Source organism: Carcharhinus amblyrhynchos, chromosome 4 (assembly GCF_965287045.1).
Source record: "Carcharhinus amblyrhynchos chromosome 4, sCarAmb.v2.hapA, whole genome shotgun sequence".
NCBI classification, from domain to species: Eukaryota; Metazoa; Chordata; class Chondrichthyes; order Carcharhiniformes; family Carcharhinidae; genus Carcharhinus; species Carcharhinus amblyrhynchos.
In genome coordinates this window covers 51,505,421-51,524,274 of record NC_137327.1, presented here as the reverse complement: position 1 = coordinate 51,524,274, position 18,854 = coordinate 51,505,421, and the positions used below count along the sequence as shown (strand labels likewise).

Sequence of the window (18,854 nt, the reverse complement as noted above, 5' to 3'; positions counted from 1 at the left end):
CCAGGACATTCCGTGCCCAAATTTACCTGATCAGTCATCTTTGGACACACCACATCCCAGCCTCAAAATGATTCAATGGTGTCGAGGTCCTCATCGATGGACAAACAATAACAGTTTAAAATAAACCTCTGTTCCAGTGTATAAATCTATTGTTGCTTTCCTCAAATTTTCATTACATTTCAGAATGGTTTTTGTTTCTGAAATTTTTAAAGAATGTTGTTGTAAGCTTTTGTTTTGAACTGAAGTGATGGCACAAATCTAATTTTGTAATAATATGTAATGTGCAAGTACTTGGGCATCTTTCTCTTCAATTCACTCTGTTCCCATGTCTGTCTTAAAACGCATGTCCAATTATGAACTTCAATGCCTGTCATTGCTGCTCATTTGCTAATGGCTGAGAGATTTAATCAAATTTTGTTTTCCCTGCCCGTTCTCTACTGTCTATTCCTCAGGTCGGTTGAGGGAGATGCAGAAAATTGCCATGACATTCTTCCAATGGGGCAGCTGGTCCCATTTAAATGTGTTCAACCAACTTTAATGAAATATTAAACGTTCTTAATATTTGGAACTGCTGTCATTTCTGGTCATTTTGATGTTGGTGTTGACGTTTTTAATTGGCTGTAAGAGTATTTGCTGGTTGTACGTAAGATTAGATTTGGGGTTTTTGCTTTAAGAACTTCTGTTTCAATTTTGGATCTATTTTGATAAACTGGTTCACAGTACAATGGGACATTGACAATTTTTGAACTAACACATGCACAGAATGTACTAACCAGTCCAAGTAAATGTCACCATGTACCCTTCATATATTGTGTAAAACAGTTTAAATTAAGGAACGATGGTAAGTTTCCTGTACCAGTTGCTCAAATAGTGCAAATTTTTTACTTTTGCAATACTCACGAGTGTAGTAGTCAGTACTAACATTTTTCATATTGAAGAATTTTGTGCAAAGCAACTGTCCACCCAAAAAAACAAGTAGTGCAAATGCCATCATTGCACCAGCTCAATAAAATATGTACATTTGGTCTGGTCCCCTCTCTCGGTTTGTCAACCTCTTGTGAGCGAAGGCAATTCGTCCTGTTCCAGATACTTGATTTAAAATACTTCAACCACGAAATAAAGACTGCTTACACTTTCTGCATTGGTAGAGAACATCATCTGTTTTCCCTAGACTCATGGGATCCAATGCAAATAATTCCAGAAATAAATTCTGCAGCTCTGGGTACTTGTCAATGACTTTCTGCAGTCGATATTGTTTGTAATCAACACTTGTCAAAGCCACTTTGCAGCTCATCAGTTCATACAATGCCAGCTGTTTCACAAACTCATTTACCTTGAGGTTTTGGGGCCTACCATACCTTTTTATTCTTAGATAAATGCCAATTAAACCCTCTGGGTTTCAATGGTATTTGCATGTATTTTGTTTCAGATTTTAAGGGCTTGTCCAACACATTAGCTTCATGCTTGAATTATTTGGGATTAAGTATCTATTGCATTTTTGGGGAGTTTAATCTATTATAAATTAATCAAATTTATCATTGGAGAAAAAGTGTTATGTTCTGCCAAATTAATAGCATAGTATTTGCAGCATCGAAACAACAGACTGTTTGGTAACAAAGATCCATGGCAATGTTTGTCCTTCAGAAGCACCTCCTTCATCCCTCGCTTTTTAACTCCATCAGCATTCCCTTTTTATACCATTTACCATGTGCATATCTAGTTTCTCCTTGAATGCATCTATGCTATTTGCCTGTTTTGTAGGTTCTAAAATTCAATTAAGAGCTGTGCAGTAAAGAATTATCATCCTTTTTTATTGGCATGTGATTGTATTTTGTTTTTGATTTGTGCTGGTAGAAAGAAGACTATGCCTAACTTTGGAAATAGAACAAAGCTTAGATAGAAAGGTAAATGTATGATGGTGGGGAAGATGCACTTAATCACTTGACTAATGAGGTTTAATTGTTTGCTTGACCAAAAAAAAGTCATAACATAGTGGACTTGACCTTCAGTAGACAGACTTTATATAAAGATGCAGATAGCTGGTGTCAATTGTAATTAAATTTCTACTGGAATTGAACTACAAACAGGCACCTTTTTGAATTGGGAAATATATTTCTTGAAGAAATGAAACCATACCTGACCATTGAAATTGATAAGATATGGGATTTGATCTACAAAATGTTTATCGTTGCACCTTCCATTTTTTTCCTGTGGGAATGCATGTTAACGCAAAATATGTTGGAAGATGACTTCATGATTTTTCTAGAGCAAAAATGTAAAAATTTCATGTTTTCCCCACCCTCACCACCTGCAATAATTGGAATTTCACAATCTTATTTCTAATTTTCTTCAAGTAAAAATGTTTAATCATGCTGTCTTTAGATGTTGGATATACCTGTGCTGTTTTAGGGAAATTTAAAGCCTGGACCATTATGGATTGTTGGAATTCTTTAGCAGATCTTTTACGCATGGAATTTCTGTACTGCTCTTTTGAATAAGACCCACCTGGATGGTACAATAACATTGTTATTTTGCAATGCAATATTTAAATTCCTTCATGAGTATTACATCTCTTTTTGAAGAGAAGTGAAATGTCCAAGGGTTGGTCAGTGACACGTCCTTTTCACAAAGGTCTAGAAGGAGGTTTGGTCCCTTGCTTGTCTTGTGGAGAAAGGGGCTAAAAAGTTATTTGGCTGTTCATATCTCTCTGCCCACCAACAATCCTAACCTTCTTCACTTTCTCCTCTTCCAATAGATTGATTCAGCAGTGAGCTGAGACTGGTGGATTTCCCTCAAGTATTCCCCCCCTCTTTTTAACTGACAAATGGAATCTCCAGTCCATGTACCTCAACATTAGTGATTGCAGCAGCCTGGTGCCATGGAGAAGAAACGGAGAAAGAAATAAAAGCCTTCTGAACTAGGTTGTACTGTCAACCACTACTTAAATATCATGAAAACAAAAATAGTCTATTTTACAAACATCTCTTGCAAATTGAATGCCAGCAAGCGAATCTTTTCAATGAGAAAAATGAACTGATCTTTGAGACAGCGCAAAACGGATTGGATTTCTGGATCTTTGGAAACTTTTTAGGATTCTGTGACCATGCGATTGGAGAGTGGCTGGCTGCTTTTGGTAGTGATTGTTGCATTGTGCAGTGGGGGCCGACTTGGTACAGAGTTGCGGAACAAGATTTGTCCAAATTGTACCCACCTGGCTCTGAAGTTGGAATACACTTCCAGTGCTGTTGAACATGGTAAGCAAATATAATTTAAATTAATATGACTTCCTCTTAACAGAATATTTGTGAAATGTATGACAATTAGTTTTGGCCATTTAAGATTTGGATATTGTAATCATGGCAAAGTTGTCAGTTCTGCCATCATTATCCCTCTGAAATCAACAGCAATGTGGTGTCCACAAAGCTGCATTTGAACACACATCCAGAAGTTGCAGTCAGTGGTTCTATCTCTCTTCATGAGGTGTGCTGGTGAAGTTCTCAGACTCAATCCATGAGCTGAAAAGAACTTTCCTTTTTTTGCCGTTAGTCCCACGGAATAAACTCCAGAGAAAGTTATGCTTTTTAGTGAGGAGTAACTGGATCTTTAACAGTGTGCTAAATCTTAGCTGCTAAAGAACCACCCTGCCTCTGGAAAATTAATTTTATATTGGTGCAATACTAACTGTTTTCGTTTTTGTTTTAAGTTTGATATTTCAGTCTCAGATACCCATGTCTGAAGCATTTAATAATCAATGCACTTTATTTCCTGACGTTTGAAAATACTTCATTGTGATTGGTTGGTTATAGTGCTTGATGATGTAATGGCTGTTGGATGCCTGGAGTTCCCCTTGACTTTGTACCAGATGGAAATTAATGTCTGGAGAGGTGAAATCCAAACCTCTCAGATCGCCAAATCTTTATGAGCAGCTTTCTCCAATTTCAGCAATGTGTGTCATTGTTTTGCCCCTGACTATAAAATGATGTGGAGATGCTGGCATTGGACTGGGGTAAACACAGTAAGAAGTCTCACTACACCAGATTAAAGTCCAACAGGTTCATTTGGTAGCAAAAGCCACTAGATTTTGGAACGCTGCTCCTTTGTCAGGTTAAAATCCAGACCGATGTGGAGAGCTGGGTTGTTGAGTTTTTAGCTGGCTTAAGTGTCATAAGTTCACACAGTCTGGTTTGGATTTTAAATACCACTTCCATCTCTCCACCTCTTCTCTCTCTCTCTCTCTCTCTCTCTCTCTCTCTCTCTCTCTCTCTCTCTCTCTCTCTCTCTCTCTTCCCCCCCCCCCCCCAAAAGGAAAAATTGCAAGGAGTTTGTGGACTTCTTTATCAAGTAGACTATTTGAACAGCTACCTCTGCCATTTCCGTCCCTTTTCCCAGGCCAAATTTTCTCTAAACTTCTTGTTTCTGCCTTGGCCTGGACTCTAGTTTCTCTCATATCTTCCCTCCCATCCTCTCTGAGCGCACCTTGTTCACCAAGACCCACCTCCTCCCTCGACCTTGTTTTCATTAAACTGAGAACCATCCAACTTCCCTTCCTAGTCCCAAGGTAGCTAATTATGCTGCTATCATCTCTTTTAAAAACACAACTTTGTCCTTTCAAACTACCATTCTGCTCCAACCTCCTTTTACCTCAAATCCTTTGCGTGCTTTCACCTTGCAAGTGATTCCTATCTTTAAATCCTTCCAGTAAGATTTTCAATCTAAACGTCGTACTGAAACAATTCTCACCCAAGTTAATGATTCAAGTTCCCTTTGAGTTGCCTGGATCCAAGACAGCTTGGAAATCTGGAAATTGTTTCTTTGAGTTCAGGGAGGGGAAAATGGGCAAAGCATAAACATAATCCTTTGTAGGATGTGCGCATGCATGGTAATGATAAAAGCATAATGCAGTGGAAGAAGCAGGTTGTGGCCAATGAGCAAAGGTTAATAGGCAGGTACAATTTTGTCTTTTAAAAGCATTTAGATAGTTACATGGGTACGATGGGTATAGAGGGATATTGGGATTAGCTTACGGGTTTTAAAAAGGCAGCATGGACCAGTTGGGTCAAAGGGATTGTTTCCATGCTGTAAACTTCTATGACTCGATGAGATGGAACACAGGTCATAGCCATGATGAGGTGAACCATCCACTCTCATCCTGCTTGTCCTGTCTGCATTCTTTGACATGATTGACCACATCATCCTGCTCCACCATTGCCCAGTTGGTTGGGACTCGCCTGGTTCCATTCTTGTGTATCTAATTGTACAGAACATCAATTGCAATGTTTTCTCTTGCACCCGTGCTCCCACAAAGTGCAAAATCTGGTTTTTGCCAAAGGATCCTATTTGTTACGTATATGCTTCCCTTGGTAACATTGTCTGAAAGCCTCGCCCGTTTCCTTCTCTATAAGCAGTGTGCTTTGTCTGTAGAGCACGTAAGAAACAATACTTTTCACTGTGACAAGCATACTTGATTTATTATTATGATACTCAGCTTTACCTCGTCATTCCCTTGATTCTTCCATTATCCCTAAATGATCAAACTGTTTCTCCAGCTCCTAAAACTGAGCAAAAACTTCCTTGAAATATCAGGAAGACTTTGAGCCACTACCTTCTATCCATACTGCACACTCCACACTCTAACTCTCAACTAAACTCTTCAGCCCCACTATGAGCAACCACTGAGGCAGCTGTGGGTAGCACTGCTGCTCCACAGCGCTAGGGTTCAATTCCAGCTTTGTGTGTGTCTGTGTGGAGCTTGCACATTCTCCTCATGCCTGTGTGAGTTTCTTTCGGGCGCTCTGGTTTCATCCCACAGTCTAAAGATGTGTAGGTTAGCCGTGGTAAATGTGCAGGGTTACAGGGCTAGAATGGGAGGGAGGTGGGCTTGAATAAGATTTTTTTGGAGAGTCAATGCAGACTTGATGGACCAGATGGCACCTCCTGCACTCTAGGGGTTCTGTGGTACTTTGGATCCCATAATCTGGCCTTCTGATTCTAATTGCTCCACCATTGGTAAACCTGTGTCTTCTGCTGTTTTAATATAAACTCTGCAATTTCTTTCCTAAAATCTCTCCACTGTTCTCTTTTCCTTTTAAGGCACTCCTTTAAAATTTAATTATTTTACCAGACTTTTAACTGTCTGTCTAATATTGCTTTATAGCTAAGTGTCAAATTTTGTGTTATGCCATTCCCATGGAGCATCTTTGGAGGTTGTACAGTGCTATGTAGCAATAAACTATTATAGTAATGTTTACCGTCGGCTGAGAGTTGCATAGGTTGACATTGCATCAAAGTCTGTGTAAAATACAGGGAGGGAGTTGTATCGTCACCTGCTACATTCTTGTTTGAAGCTGACACTGGCTGTCCACTGTGGCCGTTATGCTCTTTTTGTATTGCTCAGTGAGGTTAATGGGAGGGATGGGTGCAGAGGGAAAGGCAGTAAACCAGTCTGCTCTGTCATTCAATAAGATCAGACTGATCTATCAAACCTCACTGTCGTGCACTTCCCCATGCCCTTTCGTTCCATAATACCCAAACATTTGATGAATCTCTGTCATGAATACTCTTGAATTGAGCTCCATGACTGAACGTTGACAGCTCTTGGGGGGTGGAGAGTTCCAAAGACCAACAATACTCAGAAATTTTGCTTCACCTCAGTCTTGAACGGCTAACCATTTATTTTGTTACTGTAATCCCTAATTCAAGATTCTCCAGCCAGTGCAGACATTCTCGCAGCTTCATCAAGCTCCTTAACTTTGTTTCAATGAGATCACTTCTCATCCTTCTTAATTCGAAGAAACATCAGCCTCATCCACTCAATCTCTTGCTTGTAGGACAATCCCCTCAACCCAGGAATCAATCTGGTAAACTTTATTTCACTGCCTCTAAGACTTCCTTTTAGCAAGGAGACTAAAAGGTTGTACAGTACTCACCATGTGTTCTCATGGTGACCCTGTAAAGTTGGAGTGTGACTTTTACTCATACATTCCAATCCCCTTCTAATAAGGGTTCCCATACCATTTGTTTTCTTAATTGGATTTTTCAAACACTGTTTCTCTTTCATACACTTATAACTTTGCTTAATCATGTTATGATTTTCCAAGTGCCCTGTTGTCATGTCCCTAATAAATTCAAACCTTTTCCCTACTACTGATGTTAAGCCAACTGGTCTGCACTTCTGTTTTCAGTAGCAAGGTTATATTTGCTACTTTGCAATCCAAAAAGACTGTTCAAGAATCTCAGGGATTCTGGAAGATCAAAACTAGTGTATCCACTATTTTTGTAGCTACCTCTTTTAAAACCCAAAGATACAGACCATCAGGCCAGGGATTTGTTGACTTTAAGTCCCATTAATTTTTCCAATACTATTTATTTGCTAAGTTAGTCGTCATCACCAGATCCATACTGCTATTTCCAGAATATTTTGCCCTTTTTCCCATGAAGACAATAAAAACTATTTGTTTAATTCCTCTGCCATTACAATTTATCCTGTTTCTGCCTCTAAGGGACCCATGTTTAATCTTGCTGATCTTTTCCTTTTTTACATATTTATCTATGCGTTTTGCTAGTATACTCTCTCTCCTATGCATTTTCTGGGTCATCCTTTGAATTTTAAAATCTGTGTTTCCAGTTGCATAAGGCACACTTTTTTATTCTTGTGTGGTCCTTAAATTTGCTCTTTGAAAGGGAGTGAGTCTATTTATTTTTAAATTGGCGTTGGTGTCTGATTTTAAAATGATTCCCTGTGGTTGTACAGTGAAAGGCAGGGTGTATACATGGAAAGAACTCTACACTTGTTTAGCTGATTGAAGGGCTGTCGAAAAGCTTAGTTTGGATTCTGGTATTTGAATTGCATGTTATTCTTCAGGTCAGGCTGTTTCCAAGTAGGGCAGTTAACTGAGAACGGGGAAAAAAAAGGCTAATGTGTAAGTTGTGTTGTGGGACTTGATCAATACACGGTGAGCTTCAATACTGGGGTTCTCGACTGACCAAGCTTTGGTGATTGATTAGTTGTTGTCTTAATCAGGGAATGACTTGTGATAGGCTAGAGAGGTTGAAACTAAATGAGAGAAAATAACATTTGGAATAGCACCCATGAATCTGAAATGGTTCCATACACTGGTTTTCCCTCCATACCATTTATTCTGGTGAGTTGATAACTGGGAATATATGGCAAGGAATTAATTGGATAGCATAAATTTTTCTTTTGGAATCCACATAATTGTATATTTTTGAGAAAATCAAGCAAGGAGAAAGCTATCTGCCGAGGAGCGACAAGAATAATGAGGTCATCCATTAAGCTAATAAAGTAATTTTGAAATTAAAGAAAGATTATCTCATTCTTTGAAATAAAATCTTGGCATATGATATCATTGTAATAAAAGGTAGAGGATCGTTATGGCCCAGATCTTCCAGTCTCAGGATTGCACCACTAAAGGTGCATGCCCCCAATTACCCCTCCCAACCACACTAACCCCTGCCTGCCTGCTTGCCAGTCTACCCCCTAACATACAGGTCACTCTCATTCAGCAAAATTCACATCAGACATTTTAAACATACTGAACGGCACCTAGTGCCTTTAAAAAGGGGGCGTCTTGTGTCTCTCCAGTGCGGAAGGATCTTGTCTCAGAAAATAATGAATTGGAATGAACGTGTGATGACTTAAGAGGCCTATGACCTACTCTTTGTTAGCCTTTTCTGACTCTTGCTGTCCCTAACTGCAGTTACGCTGTTTAACAGAGCATTGAACAAGCTATTATAGTGTGTGCAACAATGGAAGTGTCATAGATATGGGGGCCTTTTTCTTCTTATCGACTGGGACAATCAAATTAACAAGAGTGATCTAGAAGATAAATTTGTAGAATGTTTGTTCTTGTCCCAATTTCCAGGATTAATAAATAATGTAAAAGATGTACTGGGGGACTAGTGATCATTAATACAATGTTCAATAAATTTCACCTTCAAGAAATATCCATTCATGGCTTACTCGGGAAATCAAAGATGATATTGGGTTAAATGAAGATGCTTGATACGTTGCAAGTATGAGGATTGGGGATGCTTTAGGAACTACAAAAGGGCTAACAAAATGTTGATAATGGAAAAATAGATTGATAGTAAACTGACCAGAGGTATACGGTGGTACTCTCTAATCTCTTTCACCTCATCCCTACTGCCAGCGCTCAGCCAAACCTTCATTCACTGTGATAACACTGGAGAATTCCAGCTGCAGGAAAGTTGGAAATTTCCAGTGATTTAAAACCAATTGCAAGATTTTTTTTGCTAGTATGTAAAGACAAAGAGTAGCTAAAGTAAAGTTGTCCCTTTAGAATCGGAGACTGGCAAAATTATGGGGAATAAAGAAATGGCTGAGACATTGAATAAATAGCTTCTGTCTTCACACAAGGCGGCACCGGTTGCACACCAGAAATAAGTGACCCAGGGCTGTGAGTGAGGTAATTAATAATAGCAGGAGAAAAAATATGAGAGAAACTGAAAAGACTGAAAACTGGCAAATCCCCAGGAGCTGATGGTCTTTTTAAATATTCATTTTATGGGATGTTGGTGTCACTGGCTGAGCCAGAATTTATTGTCCATCCCAATTGCCCTTGAACTGTGTGCCTTGCTCGACCATTTTAGAGGGCATTTGAGAGTTGAACACATTGCTGTGGATTTGGAGTCACATGCAGGTCAGACCAGGCAGGGAGGGTAGATTCCCTTCCGTAAAGGACATTAGTGAACCAGGTGGGTTTTTACGACAATCAACAATGGTTTTGTGCTCATTTTTTATTGGATTCAAATTTCACAGTCTGCCATGGTGAGATTCTGGTACCCAGCGCATTGACCCTGCTCTCTGGATTACTAGTCCAATGACAGGATCACCAAGCCACTGCCTACATCCTCTGCTTTTAAAAGCAATTACTTCAGTGATAGAAAATTGCAGCCAGAACATCCACTAAAATTCTCGAACGGCCCCAGCAGATTGCAAGTTAGCATGTATGACTCCACTATACAAGAAAGGAAGGAGAGAGAGAAAACCAGGAACAATACACTAGTTAGCCTAGCACCAGTCATTGGGAAAGTGCTGGAATCTATTAAGGAAGTTCTAAAATGTACTTAAATCATAGTATGATCAAATAGTTGTGTATTTAAACTTGCAATACAAAGTTGGGTGGAATTGTAAGTTGAGGAGGATATGAAGAGATGTGGCCAAGTAAAGTGAGTGAGCAACAAGATGGGCAGATAGACTATAATGTGAGGAAGTGTGAGGTTGTTCTTTTTGGTTGTTTGGATAGATAAGCAGAATATTTTTTAAATGGTGTGGAATTTGTTTGTGTTGGCATTCTGAAAGCTGAACTCATTCAAGGAACTCCAGTTGGCATGCAGGTACGGTAAGCAATTCAAAAGGCAAATGACATGTTGGCATGTATTTCAAGAGGATTGAAGTATAAGTATAAGGAAGCTTTGCTGCAATTGTACAGGGTTTCATTGAGATTACACCTAAAATGCTGTGTGCAGTTTTGATTTCCATATTTAAGGATGTACTTGCTGTGGAGGTAGTACAACAAAGGTTCACTAGATTGATCCCTGAGTTGAGGGTTTGTTTTATGATAGGTTGAATAGATCGGGCTTATTCTCTGGAGTTTAGAAAAATGAAAGGTGATTTTTTAAAAATTTATAGGAGATTTTGAAGGGGCTGAAAGAGCCGGCACTGAAGTTATTTTTCCTGTCTAGAATTTAGAAAATGGGGACACAGTCACGGGATAAGTGGCTGTTCATTTATGGCCAAAAAGAGGAGAAATGACTAGACTTAAAAGGGTGTAAATGTTTGGAATTTCCTACCTGGGTTGTGGATGCGCCAGTGTTGAATACAAGACTAAGCTAAACAGATTTTTGGTTTCTTGGGGAATGTGTGAAACAGGAGACGGTTCACTTCAAATGGTTGCAGGTTTAGGACTGGTTACCTGATAACTAAAATTCCGCAAGAAGTCTGACTACACCAGGTTAGTCCAACAGGTTTATTTGGTAGTACAAGCTTTGAGTGCTGCTGCTTTATCAGGTGAGTGAAGAGTCCTGTTCACAAACCAGGCATATAAAGAGATGCTCAATTTACAAAATAATGGTTGGAATGAAAGTCTTTACAGGTAACTGAGTCTTATAGATACAGACACTGAGTGGAGAGAGGGTTAAGCACAGGTTAAAGAGATGCGTATTGTCTCCTCCAGCTAGGACAGTTAGTGAGATTTTGCAAGCCCAGGCAAGCCATGGGGGTTACAGATAGTGACATGAACTCGAGATCCTGGTTGAGGGCGTCCTCACGCGTGCGGAACTTGGCTATCAGTTTTTGTTCAGCGATTCTGCATTGTGAAGGCTGCCTCAGAGAATGCTTACCCGAAGATCAGAGGCTGAATGCCTGTGACTGCTGAAGTGTTCCCCAACAGGAAGAGAACACTCCTTCCTAGTGATTGTCGAGCGATGTTCATTCATCTGTTGTTGTAACAACTCCCACTTACCTGATGAAGGAGCAGTGCTCTGAAAGCTATTGGCTTGTGCTACCAAATAAACCTATTGGACTTGAACCTGGTGTTGTGAGACTTCTTAATGTGCTTACCCTAATCCAATGCCGGCATCTCCACATGACTAAAATTTCAACAGTGAAGTGATTCTGTTTCTTAAGCAATCACAGAATCTTTTAGGTGGCTTTTTCCCGTGTCAGTTGTATTTCAATCAGCTGCAGTCTATATTTTCTTTTTTTTCCCCTTCCTCTGCTCCCTTGCTAATGGATTGATGTGTGAGAACTCTGGGATGGAAGGCAGATGTAAATTTCATAATGTGTTTTGAGGAGGGATCTATCCTGAACACATGAATGGGGTCATTGATGGTGAAAGTTTCTAATGTTTAAACATGAAAATTCAATTGCACCAAATCTTGCTCAATTCTAGAGTACATTGTGGCCTTTAAAGGATACTTCACTGCTACAGCCAGGAGCAAATTCATTTCTAGTGCACTGAAAAATACTGATGTGGTGGAATGGCGGATTGTTCCACGTGACAACCCTGCCAGTGACTACCCAAGCGACTTTGAGGTTGTTCAAATTAAAGAGAAGCAACGGGATACTGTATTAACTCTAGAAGACCACCCACACATTAAACGAGTTACACCTCAGAGGAAAGTCATCCGCTCTCTCAAATTCACAGAGAGTAAGTATAAATTTAAACTTTGTGAAAACCATGTTGTATAATCTTTATAACACTTCAGTCGCAGAGTGATTTTAGTCTTCAGAACAATTCTACAGGTTTAGAATTCCAGGCATCTGGAATGTTGGGAACATGCTGTTGTTCTGTTAAATTAAAACCAGGACGTTTAACAATATGCTTGCCAATTGACTTGGCTAAATTGACCTGCCTGTTTATTCCTGTTAAATGCTGTGATCCTTCTTGTGCAACCTGTTGGTGAATTGCCTTGTTTGTCTGTATCTTTATGCAAATTTGTATGTTCAATCAAAAATAGCTCTGTAACATGTTCAGGAACTGGTTTATTCAGTTTCAGATTTTCAGTGTGTCCAGGTTCTACTTTAAATTGACTTTCAGATGTGTACATAAACAGACAATGAGAAACCCACAAATCATAAAATTACCATTACAAAATGTTTTCAGGTTATTTATGAAACTGCTTTGAGAATATACTCCTTTACTTTAAAGTCTTTTGGTAAAAGCAAAAAAACTTTCTAATTAATAAGGTGAGAGTCCACACTCTTCCATATTGCTGTTCCTGTAGATTGTTGCGAAATACTGCAAGTTGCATATGTAATGAATACATTACATATGTAATCTGACTTGAACCTCTGTCAGTTGTCACCAGCCTGAGAAGTTGAAGTGAAATCTTTAATGAAACTATTAAAATATGCTGTGGATGACTTTTATAATGCCGTAAAATATGTAAGTAAAAAATATTTTGTTCAAACCATTGTTAAATATAAATTTTAGTTGGGATGGACTTTGATGGGGAGAATGACAAGTAAGATTGTTTAGCATATTTAATGTTGTAAAACACCCCAAAGTGCTTAAAAAGACAAGAATTTTGACAGAGAAGATCAAAATAGATGACCAGACCTTGATTCAAGATGTTGGCTTCAGGGACTATCTTCAGGGAACATCTTCAGAGAAGCAGAGGTGTTTGGGGAGGGATTTTCAAAGCCGGCAGCCCAAGGTAAGCGAAAGCCTAGCTGTCAGTGGTGGAGTCTTTAAGTATCAAGAGGAGGCTGACAGGGTTGGAGCAGACCACAGGTGTGGATAAATCAAATCATCATAAAATTTAAAAACGAGGCTCAGGATTTTAAAATTGTGGCGTTGTCGAATCAGGAGGGAGTAAAACTCGCGTGTTGGGTTGGATGCTGAACACAGTTTGGAAGGCTTTGAGATGCAGGCAACCATGGTTTGAGAGCATAAGTTTACGTAGGGTGAAAGATGGGAGATGAACCAGGAGAGAATAGTCAATTCTAAAGGTAAACTGTAGTTGAGAATTCTCATAGCAGATGAGCTGGGGGAGGGTGGGTTTGGTGATGTTGTTGTGGAGGTGGAAGTAGGTAGATTAAGAAATAGTATGGATGTATGACCATAAAATTAACTTTTATGTTCAAATGCAATACCAAAGTTGGAGCCAAATCTTGGTCAGCCGAGGGCAGTTGCTATGATTGGAAATGTTCAAGGGATTTTGTAATAGGCAGCAAACAGAATGGCTTTAGTTTTCCCAATATTTAGTTGAAGGGTTGTTTGACAAGTAGTACAAATCGGTCAGTGGAGAAGTGCAGGAACGTGGTGGTGAGAATTTGGTTGGCAGCATATGTATACACCTAACTGTGTATTTATACTGAGGAGAATACTGAGAAATTGTGTATAGCATTGAGGAGAAATGCATAGATGAACAATAGAAGGAGATCAATGATGGGTCTTTTGCACGCAAACATACAAATTAGGAGCAGGAGTAGGCCACTTGTCCCCTTTAGCCTGCTCCACTATTCAAGAAGATCATAACTGATCTGATGGTGGCTTCAGCTCTATATTCTGCTGACCCCAAAAATCTTTGACCTCTTTGTTACTCAAGAATCTATGACCCTTTATCTTCAAAATATTAATGGACCCTACCTCCACTGCTCTTTGGGGAAGAGGGTTCTAAAAGTTCAGTCCTTCTGAGAAGTTTTCTTCTCATCTCTGCCTTAAATGGAAGACCCTTATTTTTAAACTGTGTCCCCTAATTCTAGTCCCTCACAAAGGGAAACATCCTTTCTGCCGCCTTCTTGTTGAGTCCCCTCAGATAATGGTACCAGAAGCAGGAGGGAGCAGAATTTGAGAATGGAACTGTTGTCGACCCGTTAGCAATGCCGAGCTAATCAAGTTCTTCAGGAAATGGTTTTCAGGCTGAACTTGTGGCTGTTTGAGGAATCTGTAAGGAGATAACTTGCTTTTCGTGGTGCATCTATCCATGATGGCAATTAGAATAACAAAAATTTTTTTTTCTCCCCAGTGAAGGTGGCATCTATTGTGTCTGTCAGCATGTTGGACAAATGAAACCCATATAAAGTTCAGCAGCAATGAGGTGTTCTGAGCCATGTGCAGCAGTAAAATTATATACCTCTGCAGTCTGTGATTCATGGGCAAACAAATTCCTCAATCAGTGGGTAGCAAGCTGGGTAACTAACCCTTGTTCAATTGGAAGTATCACATGTCCTGCCAAGAGTTAAAACAGCACCAGTCTTGCTTTTCAATGAGCTATTGATCCAATGAAGCTGCTATACAATGATAAAGTTCAAAAGTAGTAGGCTCGAGATGATGTTGAGTAGTCCAACAAAGAAACTGATCAGTGAAAAGCTCTGAAGTACTACTGCATCTAACCAAGAGTGGGGAAACCAGTTAACTAACATTTTCATCACTTGAGCTGCTCTGCTCTGCAGTGAGCTATGATTGGTGTCCAGGCACCAGTTGGCTAGAAAAGTTTTATTTTTATATTCAGTGAAGGGAACACATTCTTACCAGTATCATGGCAATTTCAAGAGAATTAATTTTTTGAGCTTTTAGTTAATCATATAGCATAAGTTAATAGGGAACTTTCTGCAATTTCCAGATAGCAGCAGCTACGGAGAGGTGGATTAGAAGATCCAAGCCCAGCCACCCTATTTGGTGTGTTTCTTGGGACTTGACCAAATTTTCAAAACTGTTCTGCAATTGCAAACAAAAGTTGGCCACAGGGTGAGAATGTGAATTTCCCAGGTTGTAGCTTGGTGTTGTTTTTGGTTCAGCTGCTGCATAACCAGCTTGTTTCACAATTGCATCCCTGGCTGTGACCTACAAGTTGAAAGATTCCAGCTGCAATAACTACACATTAGTTGGCAAAATATGACTGAACAGAGCAAGTCCTAGTTAGCCCAGCAACAAAATACTGCAGATGCTGTAAACAGTCAGCAGGTGGGCAGCAGCTTTGGAGGGAGAAATAGTTAACATTTTGGGTTAGTAATCTTTCTTTGGAACTGGAATAGGTTAGGATTATCTGTTTATAACTGATGAACAAAAGAGAATATCATCGGGGCTGGAGTGATGTAAAGGATGAAAGGGTTGTTTGATGTCGGACAGAAGCATGTTATGAAGAAGGGTCATATTGGACATGAAACATTAACTCTGATAGAAAATATAACATAGAAACATAAAGAAACAAAATGAACATGGAATTTCACATTCATGTAACTCTTATTTCTGACTGGAAAGCCATCAGGAGTAGTTTCAGTTTTTCATTCGTGGGACATGGACATCGCTGGCGGGCGTTGGTCTCAAAGGTAGTGGTGAGCTGCTACCTGAATCACTGCAGTCCACATGCTGTGGGTTGACCCACAATGTCGTTAAGGAGCAGATTCCAGGGTTTTGACCCAATGCCTGTGGGGGAATGACGAGGGGATTGGAAGGGAACTTGTGATGGTGTTCCCGTGTATCTAGTCCCTTGTCCTTCTAGGTGGAAGTAGTCATGGGTTGGAAGATACTGTCTAAAGATCTTTGGTGAATTGTTAGAGTGCATCTTGTAGATAGTTCACACAGCTGCTAATGAGCGTCAATGATGGAGGGAGTAGATGTTTGTGGATGCGGTACCAATCAACTGGGCTGCTTTGTCCTGGATGGTGCCAGGCTCCTTGTGTTGTAGCTGCACTCATCCAGACAAGTTAGGAGTGTCTTGTATATGGTGGACAGGCCTCAGGGAATCAGGAGGTGAGTTAATTGCTCCAGTATTACTGGCTACAACAGCAGGTTAGAGGCTAATGTATTATGGAGCAAATCCAGATGAGTTTCTCGTCAGAGTTAACCCCAAGGATGTTGATATATGTGCTTTGTCTACAAAGTATCTGGCTGCAGATGTGCAACTGGCCCTGATGCCTTTCTGTTCAATGGTAAGGATTTGGATTCATCAAAGGTTATGTAGTCTCACACTACATTGGAATTACCTGCATGCAGCTTTCAGTGGGAATTTCAAACAACATTCATGTGTGCACGTTGAGTAATATCAACAAATGGCATTATAATGGAAATGCTACTGTAACATTTGAAGATATAATGAACAAGGTTACTAAAGAGGAATATGTAGATGTTGTGCATTTGATTTCTAAAGCAGTTTGATAAAGCAAACTGCAACTATTGAGGTGCCATAGGGATTCGTGCTGGGGCCTCCACTGTTTGCAACTATACAGAGATAGATGGAACAGCAAGTTGTGAAGATGATGTTTCCAAAGGTTGATAGGTTAAGTGAGAGACCAGGTGAAGTTTGCATTTTCGTCCCATGTCTTCAGGCGTTTCCTCCAGGTGCTCCAGTTTCCTCCCACAGTCCAAAGATGTGCAGGTTAGGTTGAATAGTCGTACAAAATTGCCCTTTTTAGTATTAGGAGAACTAGCAGGTTAGATATGTGGGGTTACAGGATAGGACCTGGATGGGATTGTTGATGATGCAAGCTCGATGGACTGAATGGCCTCCTGCACTGTAGGGGTTCTATGATTCTATATTTGGCAGATGGACTATAACGGAGAAATTACAGTTTTGGAAGGTTTTACCAATGAAGTGATCATGACAAACCCTGTTAGATTGTGCCTGCTCTCTCTTTTTAGTTTTTTATTTGTTGGTGTTTCTTCCATGTTGTATAAGATCTTAAATGTATTTATACTTCTGCTACAGCAGATTCGGCAGCACCATGCAATGATAGTCGATGGACACAGAAATGGCAGTCTTCAAGGCCTCTGAGGAGAACCAGCCTCTCCTTAGGCTCTGGATTCTGGCATGCTACGGGCAGGCATTCAAGCAGACGTCTATTGAGAGCCATCCCCCGGCAGGTAGCTCAGACCCTACAGGCAGATGTATTGTGGCAGATGGGGCATACAGGTATGTATAGAATTCAGATGGAGCCATCCGTGGTGCTTTTTTTTTGACTTATTTGCATGCAATTTTGAGTACCGTAGAAGTTTTCTAGTTCATTTAGCATTCCAGAACGATTCTGGAACACAACTATAAATTAGAAATCGTTTTATAAGTGATCACGTATTACCTGTATATATCATGCTTTAAACTTTGATAGCTAACTTCGTTGAAATGTTTTTAGTTAAATCATGGTCTCACTTGACTTGATACCTATGGGAAGTGAAGCCTTATATTAAGTTTTAAAAAAACAAAGTTGTGTATAAAGTAGTTTTCAGTGGCCTTTTATATACAGCATTCCCACAAAAGGTGGGTTTCTACATAACTCTGATGGCTTGAAGAATGTTAATGCTGTGACCCATGTAAGGAATATTAGTAATTATGGTATCAGATGAGTCTTCAATCTCTTGGTGTTCATGTCAGTGAATTGGCTACTGATTTGCAATCCATTTCTTTACTTTGAGTTGCCTAGCATTGCCCAATCCAAAGCTAATTAATTCAAGTTATATTACTTGAATTAATTAGCTTGCTTTTTGTTGAAATAATTAGAGATGAAGCTAAGTGAGAAATTTGGGAGCTAAATTATTAATCCTTTTACCATAGTTAAGTAATGCAATCTTAGGTTAGCATCAAAGAGCATATGGAGGACATGGACAGATATCAATTGACTAGACATAAAATTAGCAGAACTTGCTTCGCAGTCATATTCCTGACCAAAATGATGGCACAGTTAACACAGCTGGGCTTGATGGTCAGATTCCAGTATTGTTAAAATTAATGGCTTTGAACAATGTGACAGACATGACATGTCTTTCTAGCATTGGTTGTAGTTAAATTGATCTGTTTTCTTTCTCCACCTGCTTTCCACCACTCCAACCCCCAAAGCTGACTGCTTGTACTTGTTTCTGGTTCAGTAACTTCAGTTATTACATTCAGATTAATTCTGCATCTGTAGTACTGATGATGCTTCGTGTTGTGGTTCAAGTTGTTGCAGAAGTCTGGAATCATAGATGGGAGCAGGGCTAACTGGTGGGGTGAAAGTGGAGTGAGATTCATTGAAAGCTGGAGCCTCTTTACTGTGCACTGCACCAGAGCCCCGCCTTCTGCTTGTTACTGCAGTAACTTGGAGTTTGTACAAAACAAAAAGGGTATACAAAATGATATGCCCATCACAGGCAGTACCTGATATCTGTCTTAATCCAGGGTGCTACTGGAATTATTTTGTCGCTTTCTAAGATACCACTTATCTAAGATGAGACATTATTTAAAATAAAGTAGTAATTCCAAACTATTCGTATTGCAGTCATTTTGATGTGCACTCTGATGTCATCTATGGAGCAAAGAAGTATACAGGTTGATTACGACTGTTACTTCCAGCAGGAAATCCCCTAGTGGTAGCAATGTAACTATATGCTATTTCA

At 39.7% G+C, this 18,854-nt stretch overlaps 1 protein-coding gene across 2 annotated transcripts in view; it reads left to right on the top strand.

The window, feature by feature from the left end:
• mbtps1 (membrane-bound transcription factor peptidase, site 1) overlaps positions 1–18,854 on the top strand; it is a 137,676-nt gene that overhangs the window by 29,223 nt on the left and 89,599 nt on the right. The window contains exons 2-4 of one of the 2 annotated variants that reach the window (XM_080187133.1): positions 2,756–3,254; positions 11,934–12,191; positions 17,200–17,400. In XM_080187133.1, the coding sequence (XP_080043259.1) occupies positions 3,104–3,254; positions 11,934–12,191; positions 17,200–17,400 (610 nt within the window). In that variant the 5' untranslated portion in view covers positions 2,756–3,103. Of the gene's footprint in view, positions 1–2,755; positions 3,255–11,933; positions 12,192–17,196; positions 17,401–18,854 lie in introns of both variants that reach the window. The other variant, XM_080187132.1, reaches the window with a different exon arrangement.